The following is a 14,131-nucleotide window of genomic DNA, read 5'->3' on the forward strand; positions in this document are numbered from 1 at the left end:
AGCATACACTACATTCTTTCATACCTTTTGCTTTATCTTCTTCAGCTATTAATATATTTTGCTATATGGGTGACAATTGTTCACTACCCTTGAGTGGTGAATACATAAATTATGCGAGACGTCCAGATATGCATATTTTTCGGCGCAACAGATCCTTTGGTTTAACACCATAAGTCTTTGTGTGAATTTCTTTAAGTAAATTCTTTATCATCACGTGAAACCACCACAAACTGCCCTCTAAAGAACCCGATTAAAAAGTCCAATAATCATCATAGACCGAAATTGACCGTACAAGCAGAAATATTAACGTCTGCATTTGTATCTGTAATGGAAGCCGGCGATTCTTCATCAAAACCAAATCATTTCAAATTATATAATCGATTTTGTACCCTGAACCGTCTGACAGAGTTGAGATCAGATACATTCTTCTCTTCAGGGGTTAAACAACATCCGGTTTTTACCAGTGTTCACAATGGCCAAATGTTCAGATGCTTTCTCATATGGTCAATACGTTTCAATGTTCGGGTTCCTACTTTTCGGACAAGTTTATTATTACACGGCTGTTACAACTGTAAATGATAGCTGATAAACTGTTATCAATATTATGCTTCCAGATTTTGTTTTGTTTGTGTTAAAGTTATATATGTCATCATTGGCATACTTTTATTCGTACGCAATAGATACACAAACTATAAACCTTAATAGTTGTGCTGTGATTTACTTTCCAAATCCTACCGTATTAAATGACTTTTAGTTTTTGGTGGGTTATTAAACTTCTCATTATAGTCTTTATTTATTAAATATCCATACAAGGTTGTGGTTTATGATGCACTTAGAAACACGGCTTTATTCACGATATAAAGGCTTCCCAACAGTGTCTAATTTATTCTAATAAAGCAGATCATATACTCATCGCTACCGAAGATAAATGAGTGTGCAAACTTAACGCACATTCGAAACGTTATGCCTCGTTTTGTCATACCTACCGGTACAAAGAGATCCATTTATTATTATTAACTGGCAGGGATCGTGAAAAAGACACATTACTACAAGCAGCCACACAAAATTAAACGACATAAATCATGGTAAATCACTCTAAATACTTTCCCTTATAAAACAAACAGATTGGAATTTGCTTTAAACAATAAAGTTGCACATTATTCTGGAAATCTGTTTCGAATGCATTCATTATAACTATCAAATATCAAGTTATACTCACCTGCACAGCAGTCTTGCCTGTTAAATATTTCCATTCTCATTATATTGTAAACTTGTCCTAGATCTAATCTCCACCATGGGGAAATTTCATCTGACGTATTGGTACATGTTTCATTATTAAACTGTGCGCGTGTTGCCCCATCAACGGCTAAAGAAGCATCGCTCCAACCACTAATTTGACTGGCAGTTCGTCTATAAGCCAAGCTGCGACCTGAGCAATATAACTTGTATAAATCTTTCGACAAAGGCTGTATTGAATACGTTTATAAAGAACATAACTTATTTTTTACGGATAAGTACTTAATCTACAAGACATATATTATTAATCAATTGAATTGAACTATATCTCATACATTCTATGTCGCTGTTTTTCATATTAATCTATCTGTGAATCTATAATAGATTTCATCGCAAGCGGAAATTATGCGTGCTTGCGATATTTTCTGTAATTTTGTAGTCAAAGATAGTTGATTATATGGGCCAGTAATGGTGATGATCACAGAACTTGTACGTTTGAAAGCTGTGTGCCAGTAAAGAAATGATGCTTTTAAAGGATTAAAACGATTCATATTACATTCATTTTGTGTTGAAGATATTTTAGGGTTTGAACATTTCACTAATTACCCAAGAAAATCTTCGTTCTATTGTCAAACAAATACGCCTGCTGTACGATCCTTAAAAAGACATTTTCATACTTCATTCTTTCGCGCATGCTTTCGGCTAAACAGCTTTAGTAGTTAAGTATATTGTATTTCATACTAATGGTTCCCATATATATATATATATATATATATATATATATATATATATATATATATATATATATATATATATATATATATATATATATGTGTGTGTGTGTGTGTGTGTGTGTTTGTGTGTGTGTGTCAGCTTAGAGTTATTTCTACAAAGTGAATTGCTTGAATGTGTCTGAGATCGTTTCCAGACAATGAGTGTATTCGCATGACGCAATGCAGGTGAACCAATGGAGATGCGGGGGCATACAATATACGTATTTGACCTTTAGTCTGTGATAATTTCCAGCTATTGGATATGCTACTCTTGGTGACAAAATGAATGGCGAATTTCCTATTAGAATTTTATTCTGAATCATTTATAAATATACATTGATAAACCGTAGCTAATGTACAATGTTAAAGGAACCGTGCGATATCAATGCTATATCAATGAGATCTTCTACGAGTTCGAAAAGAATTTTAAAAAAGAAAATAAGTCATAATGGAAAATATGCACCGTGCATGCTGCTGACACGTATAGGCCTACTTAACAGATTAACCTCAGCATAAATGCAAAAATCATATGTATCTATGCTCACCTCCATAAACTCTGACATCACATAGATTTATTCTTGTCTCACTTCCTGGCACCTGAATCATAAGGTGCTGTCCAACTTGTTCTAACTCGCAAACTACATGAAAGACTTCACCAAGCTTGTCGCTAACATTGTGTTTAAAACAGAGTCTTGGAAATTCAGATGGCATGTCTGATGAAACATTTCCAACCCGAACTTCGAATCCTTTTAGGGCATCTATAATTCAAAGAGAAAAAAATAATCATTTTGTCCACGGAATGAGACAGGTAATCTTAATAGCAAACCGATGTCCATTTATGGAAACTCCATCCACCAAACCTCTCTCTCAAACCCTTAACATAAATTTAAGTAGGCATTGTTTTCGCTAATTGTTAAATTGATCGAAAGCTCCTTTAATGAATGAATGGATTGGTGTAGCTATATATTAGAACGACTTATTGTTGTATTGATTGATTAATTTATTGGTTGATCAATTTTAATAGTTCAGCCAATCGAATGGAAGTTTAAATTTATGCAACGCAAATTAATGTAGACAACTGATTCAGTTGCAAACAATCAAACTATCAGGTAGAGACCTAACAATATGTAGAAACAGGTAACAATGCTACCTGTATTGCACATTTTAATAAACCACAGGTATGAAAACAAGTGTGATTTGTTCAATATATCAAGTTTTATTTACCTTAATAGGGAATATATATATATATATATATATATATATATATATATATATATATATATATATATATATATATATATACCTCAGCTTGTGCAATACAGATTTTATATATATATATATATATATATATATATATATAGAGAGAGAGAGAGAGAGAGAGAGAGAGAGAGAGAGAGAAAGAAAGGCACATGTATATTTATTACACAGTGTTCATTCACGTCAGAGTAAATTATTCTTGTTACAAGGAGTGTGGGAACGGGCGGATAGACTGGTACTGTTATTAGTATAAGGTTCCTACAATATCATGCTGGTCCATAATAAGAAAATAATGTTTCATTTACAACTAAATCACACAAAGTGTATTTCTCATGCACTACGTGTCAAGTAGAACTCAACCCAATATTCGCATGGAAGTGCGCAACATTCCGCACTGCAGTGAACAAGAAAGCAAATTACACCACAGTCAATATGGTAGTGTACTCTGGTGGATAAGGTATTGCACAATAATGAACAAAAGTGTGAGCTAGGCAAACCTATGTTCTGTCTGTATATATCTTAGAAGTCTATGGAGACCGAATGACTGTGAATGGTGCTGATTTCAAATTAATATTTTATGAACACACACTGCTAGATCAATCTTGCTAAGTTAAATGAACAATAATGAGTATAATATCCATTGAAAACATAATAACAAATAAATAGGTATTACGACAAAAATACTTGTTGTTATTGTTATTGTGCTGTTGCTGTTGAGAATATAATTGAGATAATGATGAAAATGGTTGTTATTGATAAACATTATTCATTTAATTTTTAAGTGAAGAATGTTATTGATAATAATGATGACAGAGAAAATGACGTGTATCATTATTATTGTTATTGTAATTTTGTTATCATTATTGTTGTTGTTGTTTTTGTTGTTATTGTTCTTTTATGGTGATGCTGTTAGTTGTATTCCTTGAACAAATATTTCTCTTGATTTTAACTTTTTAAACATTATAAATATATTTTTTCATTTTGTAAATTAAATTATTTGTTTCATAATAAACTTTCATTTCAGTGACATGTTCAGATATAGTTCAGGTGAAACTTGATTTTGTATTGCCCATTGGGGAGAATGTGCATCCATCCATCCATCCATATATACCTACCTACCTACCTATCTACCTACATACATACATAATGCATGTCAAACATCGATGTGAGTAATGGAGGCGACATCCACCAAAGCGAACGAAGAAAACGGAATGAATTCTGTCCAACGGCGGTCAAAATGCATAGACCTGAGGAAGATCACCGCAGGATTGACAGGTATGGATTGACAGGAAGCCCGTATTATTTCGTTCCAGTAGCACAGAAGTCGATTGCGTGCTGGAGTCGAAACTGGTTGATTACATACATACATACATACATACATACATACATACATACATACGTGCGTGCATGCTGGCCAATGTCTTCTAGGTACTTTGCGATTGTCTTATTGTCGTTCTGCGATAACAGCAATGTTTTCCAGTTTAGAGGTATGTCCGATGCCGCCTTTACAGTATTATGTTTCTTGTAAAAGCTGGTGTTCTCGCTCGCTAAACCTCCGTTGCTGTGTAAACATTTATGACCTTACTCGCGAGTGAGTGGCTGTTGCTGAGCAAAACCTATGTTTACGGGCAACTTTTCATCGATTGCGCATTGTCTTTTCTTTATTAAAAGGCCTACATTAATCTTACGACGTTTTCGCGAGTATGAAATGCAGACTTTGCAGCTTTACTAGTGGCTTTAGCGGTGGATGTGGTTGGCATTAAAAATATCTCACAGCTGATATCGTCTTGTGTGATTTGGCGGGCCTTTAGCAGTTTGCGCCACTCTCAGTGGCGGAGTATTTATTGCTCATTATGCTCATATTGTATTGCGAGCACAGTTGTCAAAGTCTTTACTACCCTTCGACAATAGTTTGCTAAACTCCATGCAAGGTTTCAACTGACCCCAAAGTTACCGAAACAAGCTCAGAACTTAACTGGGCATGTGCTGGTAGCTATTCGGAATGGTTGTTGCCTCGTCAAGGCACGACAAAACTCATTATGTCCATGTGAACGGCATATCATGTGGTGTGCATATGCCGCAGGTCATGGATGTCGGTCCATCCAAATCGAACAATGCCAGCATTGTCACTGATCATCTTCGGCATGTGGATTTCGCTCTGAACCAAGTACATCACATTTGTGTTCTTGTGCCGCATGTCGTCATGAACGAGTGCATTTTCTTGGTTAAAGTCTAGGTCATCAGGGTCTGGGACCTTGATTACGTTGGAGATAAAGTCACAGGGTTCACAATGGCAGCACGTTTCCCAGGCGCTTCCCATGGCGCTTTGAGTGCATCTTCCAAAGATTTAATCTTTTGGAAATCAAACATGTTTCCTAATTTGATGCAGGACGACGAATCATATCGGTTGGTGATCTGCGGAGGGCCTTACAACGTACAGCTTGCTCAATTCCATGCAGCGCAATAATAGGTTTAACAACGGCTGCATTTTAAACAGCCGGAGGAGCGAAAAATCAGCTCCTGGATGTAGTTAAGTGGCAGAGCCTAGTGTTGCCGGATTGTTGCTTTTTGATTTTTCTCTGTGGCTGAAAAGTCAATGATGTCTATTAAAGAGTCACTGCAAGATGCTCACATATTGAATGTCTTGTACATAAAAGACTTATTTCGGAGTGGCCTTGCTCATCAATGATGTATGTGGTCAGAAGATCAACAATAATTGTACGCTCACAGGCCACCAACGCGATTGTGGACCCAAAACATGACGACAACATAGTATTTATGTTTGAAATATCTCTCGGGCCTGCTCTGAAGCAAGTATTCCTGGATAAAGTATCAGCCTAAACACAATAACTGCAGGCTAAGTGTGACATTTGATCGGAGTTCCAAAAGCCCAAGCTGCCAGTCGTTCAGGCGGTTCTAGCATTGTACTAGTTCTGATACTGAAGCTCTTTAAAACATGAATTAACTTTTGTAGCATTACAAAGGATACCAAGTTTGAGGTCACACACTACAGCATGCGACGTTACTGCCACACCAGTAACGGTTAGGAAGCTAACATAAATCAGTATAATCTCTTAAGATATTACCAATACGTGGTTCTGAAGGTAAGGCATGTGGAAGATTACCTGGCCGTAAGAGGCAAAAGAGCCCGGTCGCATTTTGGTATTTCAACACCTAATGAGGTGCAACTGGCTAATATCTTGCTTTTCCTGCACGACCAGGACAAGCGCATGCTCATACAAGCACCGTACAATCCAGTGTCGCCAACGTTTGTAACGAATCCACAATCTATGCCCGCTGAAGTGGCTCAGACTCTTAAAGGTTTACCAAGGCTTGGAGATCTGAGACCACTGTCACAAGTCTACTGAAACTGACGTGTAGGTGAATCGGGATGCATCCATTGTACGCACTGCATTGTGGAGAGGTTCAAACGTAAACAGTTATTTACAGCTTAATAGCTATTTGGTTAAAAGTGCGTAGAGCAGATAATGTTTACAACTGAAAGCGCATCTAGAAACGGCAGACGTGAGATTGCTTAGGGTCTGATAAGGTTTTGGAGCCCTAAATGGTGACGTAACGCAAGAGACCTGTTATGGTATTCGTGCTACATCTGTGCAGGCTACGTCTACAACCAGAGCACAAACGCCCTCTATGAAACTCCTGGCTTTCACTGCCACGGCGTGTTACTTATATGCCTCGGACAGCTCTACTCACCCATCTCATCGCACGAGGAAGTCAAACGGCACCTTGCGGTTCTTAACCGCTCTTGTGATTAAGGTAATGTGTTGCTATTCCTGACAGTTTCATCTGTGTGTTGTGGCAGTGGCTACATGTCCGCGTATTGATGCCATCTGAGGAGATTCATTTTAGTGTCCATTTTACTGTACGGTCAATTTCCTCCCGACAGTTCCATCTATGTGGTGGGGTAGTGCCCAATTATCTTTAATTTTACCAAAAACATTCGCGCTAGGTGCCCTTTAGAGTACAAGTTCACGTAGGTATTCCCTAGTTTTGGAGAGGCCAACATCGCCATCCATATCGTGATTGACATCGTCAGACTAGATCTACAGCAGCAAGTTGTTGTAGTCCGTGACTAACACGGCCGTATTGTCTCTGTAGTCGGTGGATGCTGGATTTCCTAATTTAAGGCCTCATAAGATCCACTCGGGTCGCCAGGTTCTGCCATGTCTCACTGAAGACTGCCTTTTTCATCAGCTTAGATAAGTCCTTTTCATAAATTATGATGTCGTCTTGGTCCTGAAATCAGCTTTGAGCTCTATGTTTGGACCATCCACTGGCTTTGTTCAAACCCTTATATCATATTAGGCTTGGTTAGATGCATTCCGAGCTTTGTGTACAGCTTTACCATTCGGTAGGAACTCATGGATCACTTCATTTTCCTGTAGGCAAGGAACATGATTAGTGCTTTCAGTGAACATATCATCCAGCTATATTGCTGGATCGCGCTGGCACTCACTTAACCAATCCACTTGAACGAGTATAGCCTCATGAGCCAGCAGACAGTCGCTGTGCACGTCATGTAGGTCCCCCAGGTACTTGATGTCTGCCTAAAATATTGTACTCTTTGGTGAATCAGCCGAAACGGCGGTAATCTGCTCAAGATTTGGTCGATGAAATTACTTAAAGCCAGCATTTGGCACTTCTTAATAATTGTTCAGTCGTATAGTTAATTGCACAATTTTGTCTTAGTTTTTTCAAAATTCCAAACTTTATTTCTATGCATTGGGGGAAAACGTTGACCCTTGTAAGCTAAGCCATATGCCGTAGATAAAATTCGACATTGCGAAAAACAATTGTTTGTACATTGTTCTCAATATTCCTCGCCTCCACATTCGTCTCGTGCAATACAATTAATCCAATGGCAGTATTAAAATAACACATGTTATCATGTCCTCACTGAAAGGTACAGATATCCAGTTTTGTAAAACTGGAGAAACATCTCTCTAAGAATAGTTGTTATTTATCTAATAAATTATGGTTTTTAAGTTATTCTCAGACAAACAATAGTATTTCTAAAGCACAAATATGCGAGGCTGTGTACAGTGAACTATATATTTATGAAAAGGTTTCCAGTCACCAAAGTATAATCTAAACTGACACACAACCAAAAAGAGTATCAAATCTAAGAACATGGCTGTAAGCAATAAATTATTGCAATACACCTAAGGTATGTGCTATTTATATTACGTCTCCATTTAGTTTCAAGGAATATACGTGGTGGTGAGGCCCATCCCAAGCGTGTTACATTATTATGACGTATAAATATCAAAACGCCAGACATATAACCAAGGCAAAACAGCAGAATAAAGTGGAGTCTTTTAGCAAAATATATATACTATAAGACTGCGTTTATTGTATGAAAAGGGTGGCGACTCCAAAGGTAATACTACTACTACTACTAATGATGACAATAATAATAATAATAATAATAATAATAATAATAATAATAATATTGATATAAATATAACTATATCATTGCAAAATAAATAATAATATCAATGCTACTTCTACTACTACTAAATACTACTACTACTAATGATTATAATATTAATGAGGATGATCAGAATGTTTAATATAACTATATGATTATATCAATATCATTATCCATATAACAATAATGACTATCAAACTTAATCTTCCCCAATCATCAGTATAATAATAATGATGATGATGATGATGATGGTGATGATGATGATGATGATGATTATGATACTAATATTAATATTACTACTATTACTACTAATAATAATGATAGTATGTTTGGATAGGAAGCATTATACTATTATTGTATTAGGAAGAATTTATGAAATGTATCCAATTTATTCACGTTTGTTCATTATTATTATCATAATCAATGTTTTAAAATTATTTTTATTATTACTATTATTATTATTATCATTTCTATTATTAATAAGATGGTATGATATTGATTTATGGTACATATTAGGAGAGAATACAATATACATTTAGATCTCAGTTTATTCAGTCAGCAACTTCATTATTGTCGTTGCTCTCAGCATTATTTAGTTGATTTGGTAATGAGAAAAGGGAACGTTGAGGCCGGGTTTACAAATTAGGGTTAACTAATTTTCGCATTTATATTTCTTGGTTCGGCGGTTGTTTCGGTCATTTAACAGCGGGCTAATACGATAATCCCAAGTTGGCCATACGATAATCCAAAGTTGGCCTCAAGTGGGTGTTGGTACATCAGAATTGTCCCAACTGTCGATTTCTATCTGACCCTCGGCGATATAATGTTTGATCGCATTCGCATGTCTATTAACCCCGTTATCGCACAGATATTTGTCGACCAGTTTAACAAAATTGTCGTTAATATTAGAATGCCCTCCCAGCCTGTCCAACTTGCCGTCTTCTGATTAGGCTCCAGTCGGGTCATCTCCCGAAACAAATTCTGAAAGCGTTGTGCTTGCCGTGTATACAAGGCTCTCTGTCTTCAATATAAATGACAATGACGGTTATTAGCATTCATTTCTCATTATGCAACTCGTGTATCTCTATTCCTTTCATGGTGTTAATTCTACACAATGCTGCAGTTGCGAAAGTTCTCAGTTGCTTTTCATTTGAATCTAACTTCAATAAAGCATTTCTAACTTTCCATATTTTGTTTGTTCTTGCAATCTTTGTACGTCCGCGTATCGAATCGGGTGGGAGTAAGTTTTCCATCACGTCTTTGCTTTATCCATATATTGCTGTGCGTTGACCAGTCTAACGATCTATCGTTGACTCGATAACCGCTGAAATTTTTTCGGAGATTACCCGATCGACTGAAGCCATAATTCACATCAATTGATCCAGAAAAATAGTGAGAGGAAGAAAATTTGGTACCTTGGTAAATGGGTATTCACCCATGCGATGTTTCCACGAGAGGATAACATTTGCCTTGTGCATGAATTCACGCCAATCTCGTAGGCGCTCAAGGTACATGTCGTGCCTGAGATCCTTTTGCACAACCGCTTGTAGGACTCCCTTTGCCTTATTGATGTTTTCGTTAGCAGTCTTATTCGAAAATATTTTTCCTACTTGCATGGCTCGTATATGAGCAGCTTGGATAAATTCATCACGTGCGCGCTAACGTTAATGAGTTTCTTCAACTTTAGCCCGGATTTCTTGCTAAGCACGAAAACGAGTCTGCCATTGAATATCTTACAAGACGCAAATATTGAGTCCACGATGCGCCCGCAAAGTTTGTCGTGTTCATTGTTCCAGACAAGGTCACCGCGAATTTGTTTCAGAATATACTTCATTATTTTCCCTAAGACGGCATTACTCGTGAGCTTGCAAAAGTCTTTCTCAAATTTGTTTGACGCAGCCACTCTTAGATCCGTATTTATTTTGATATAAGGAGGAATCCACGCTCGCTGAGGAATTATAACTATTATAACTATGTGGACTCGCAGAACACGCACCCCCAAACGCAGATGTATCTGCAGGTTTTGTATGAGGAAAACAAAGTTGAATTTACTCTGTAAATTCTAAATCAGCATGTTGTATTAGGTGAACTTACATTCAAAAATGCACACAGAATGTCAGCCGGCAACCTTTTTGGGCGCAGTGAAGCTCATCTTGATATTCCAGGTTGATTTTATAGAAATATTCGTTGTCGCTATTGCCGTCATACCAGTGTACGTGTTTTTGTATGTCCACGTAAGTGGGATGCATCCATGCATACTTGCTAACTGACATAGGCTGAATCATCGCCATCTCAACAGATTCTTTGTTTCAATATACATGATCTTTTGGGAAATGCATGATTGTCCGCGCATGCTTGCCGATTATTCATTATTGAACTTCTGTCACCGATACCATGTTAGACGACGAAATGTTGATAGGGATCTGTCTATGCCGGGCGAAGAGAAGTAGTGAGTGGGGTAAATAATGTCCGCTAGCATGGCCGTATCGCAGCACGCATCAAAGACACGAAGAATTTCAGCTTGTAAATGAACTGCCGCCCAACTAACCGGAATGTCATGTATTTTTCATAACGTTTGGAATGAAAAGTTTTGGTTCAATCCACACCGTTGCGATTCCTTGCATGATTAAGTGACTGTGATACCCGCGGTGATTATGTAGCACAACCGCAATTCTAGTTTTGCACGGATCTATTTGCATCTGTATATTGCATGCATTGCGTGCTGCTCCTCTGCATGAGATAGTGATGTGACAGTGATCTCGAGTCTTTTTATCCGAGGAGCTGAAAGCTCCATCACAGATCCAACAATGAGTAGTCGCTTGGGTACACTCGCGTGAGTCGCTCATTGCTCCTAACCAAAATGAACTCTGACCCGTGTTTGTATGCCTTGAGCTGCACTCGCATTTGCAAACTATGGGGAAGGCATTGGATAGCTACTGAGTTAATCGAAATTGAGTACCCGGTCTAAAATCTCCTTCACACTATTGATAAATAGTATATTATGTGCATCTATATATATTATTTTTTAATATACTCTCACCACAATATCCATAAAACTACGATAAGACCTAGTATTACGTCATAGAAGGTCCTTTCTTTATTGTGTATTATATTTGCATTAGCTTGCTCATTCAAGTACTTTGTTCAAATAGGTGCACTACTTTACTAACTCTCTAGCTCTATCATTCTCATTACGGCACTCTTTCTTGCTCATTATAGTGCATAATCATGTTTAGTATCGTCCACTGCTTTGCATTTAACTAGTGTACTACTAGTACACTAATCCTTATGCACATGAGTATAAGTTTTAGTATAAGCGTAACTAAGTTTACCTTTTTCGCCTGAACGAATGATGAGACCAGATATCATGTGCGTAGCACCCAGATCTAATCTCCACCATTGGTCGTTCAGCCACTTCGTCTGACTGCATGTAGAAACATCACCATCAACCGCCTTCTCTGCGCCAGAGTACCACAGTCTTGTTGTCCTCTGCTTTGCTGTTTTTTTGTGCGCAATGTCACCTGGCAAAATATAATACAAGCTTGCAATTGAAGAAGGTTAACTAGAAAGAATGACTGTTTGCTGAACACTGTCTAATGTATGAGATAGCACACTCCGGTACAGGTGCACAGACCTTACAAGGAAACCAAATTCGACTGCAAGATAGGGAGAATGGTTGGCAAATGAATTTTAATCTTAATAAAAGCGCACTTATTCACATCGACAATCGAGGAATGTTCATACTATCCAAGCTCAAGCACTAGAGACACCCACATAGGCAGTGTATCTAAGAATCACAACAAACAGTACGCTATCTTAGAAAAGACATGTTGATTTCATAAACAAAAATGCCAACAGACTACTTCCATTCTGCGCAGAAATGTCTTCACCAGTCTTAATGATGTCAAGACTATTGCTACAAGACCATGGTTTTCGTACAGCTGGAATAAGCTTTGACGGTTTGAGATCCCTCTACCACGTCTAACAGCTTCAAGCTGGACGTGGTACCGGAGGAGAAGCCGACTATGACTCAAAAGGCTGCTATAAAGGCCGTTCACGTCACGAACGCGATGAGCTAATGGATTTGTGATCTCAGCCCGCACCTTACAGTATGCTTAAAGTATGTCATACCTGTTTTTAACGCGTTAGAAGCTATTTTTACCCTTCTAGCGCGGTAATGTATATTTCTGACAAGTAACATAGAACAATAGCTACCACGTTAGAGTGATATTCTAAACTAGAAAAAAGAACGAATTAGAAGCCACAAAGATTTTTTTCAACGCGTCAGACTGATGGATCTCAAACGGATTTGATATGTCGCTAAAAACATTCATTACAAGGTTTGTATTATACCAGAGAGAGAGAGAGAGAGAGAGAGAGAGTTATCACTATTTAGTTAACTTTGCAAAGAGAAAAGATAAATCGTAAAAAAATGCTATATACACGTAGCGTGTCAACCCAACATTACTTGTCTTTAGCACCTACTCAAATGTATTGTTGAAATCAAATGCAGCATCCTTATTAGTGGAAGAATATTATTACGATTGGGAAAGTCATTCTTACTGTACTTAATAAGCAAAGCTGAGCCAGTTTTCGTTCCTTGTTGCCGATCTGTACCCCATAGTACTTTGTGTGGACAAAGATTATGATAAAACTAGCACGTAAAGATTTCATTTGATGGTCTCGGTAATTAAATTGTTTTCTTATGAGATCTAAGGATTCATTAACGTTTATGGTCTTATCTATTTTGCGGCTTGGATTGGTGTGGAGGGGTTGTGTAAGTCCATTAATACTTATTAATTCTGAAACAATTTGTTCGTTTTTGAATGCACGGTAATTAAGTTTTAAACATCTAATATTTTTACTTTGTCTTGGTTATATTCAAGTCGATGGTGTTTTAAATTAATAGTATGAAACACAAGAAGGAAAAAAGTAATAATCATAAAACTAGAACATTCGTATTTAAACAGGCCTTGCGAAGCTGTTATGGTTATGAAAACCGAATCATCAACAAAGAAAATCTGATTATCTATTCCAAAACTTGTTTCAAGCTCTATCAAAATAAAATATTCTCAGAACAAAAAGGATAGCACATAATGGAAACTTGATATAGGGAAAATGCAATTTAAACTTCATATTAACTAATTTTATGCGTGCATCATACGTGTAATTCTTTCTCGTGTCATGCTACATGCCGCTTATTAATGTAACATTATCTTATTCTGTTTCAATAACACAACCGTTTAATAATTATGCAATTTCAATATTAATGAATAAAACAATATTATAACCTTATCTTGCAATCTAATATAAAAATATCAGAATTAAATATGGATATAAGCAAATTCACTTCAAGTTAATAAGCAAGTCTGTCCCCCGAATCTATTCTTCTCCTAAATCGCTGGGGGAAAAT

The 14,131-nt window shown here is 37.1% G+C and overlaps 1 protein-coding gene across 2 annotated transcripts in view; it reads right to left on the reverse strand.

The window, feature by feature from the left end:
- The window catches only part of LOC149775240 (uncharacterized), a 143,857-nt gene that overhangs the window by 54,250 nt on the left and 75,476 nt on the right, over window positions 1–14,131 (reverse strand). For both annotated transcript variants that reach the window (XM_089944413.1, XM_089944414.1), the window contains exons 3-5: window positions 12,051–12,239; window positions 2,555–2,767; window positions 1,220–1,429 (exon numbers count right to left, since the gene is read on the reverse strand). In XM_089944413.1, the coding sequence (XP_089800539.1) occupies window positions 1,220–1,429; window positions 2,555–2,767; window positions 12,051–12,239 (612 nt within the window). The remainder of the gene's footprint in view (window positions 1–1,219; window positions 1,430–2,554; window positions 2,768–12,050; window positions 12,240–14,131) is intronic.

This window comes from Sinohyriopsis cumingii, chromosome 19 (assembly GCF_028554795.1).
Source record: "Sinohyriopsis cumingii isolate HCF-2022 chromosome 19, ASM2855479v2, whole genome shotgun sequence".
In the NCBI taxonomy this organism is placed as follows: Eukaryota; Metazoa; Mollusca; class Bivalvia; order Unionida; family Unionidae; genus Sinohyriopsis; species Sinohyriopsis cumingii.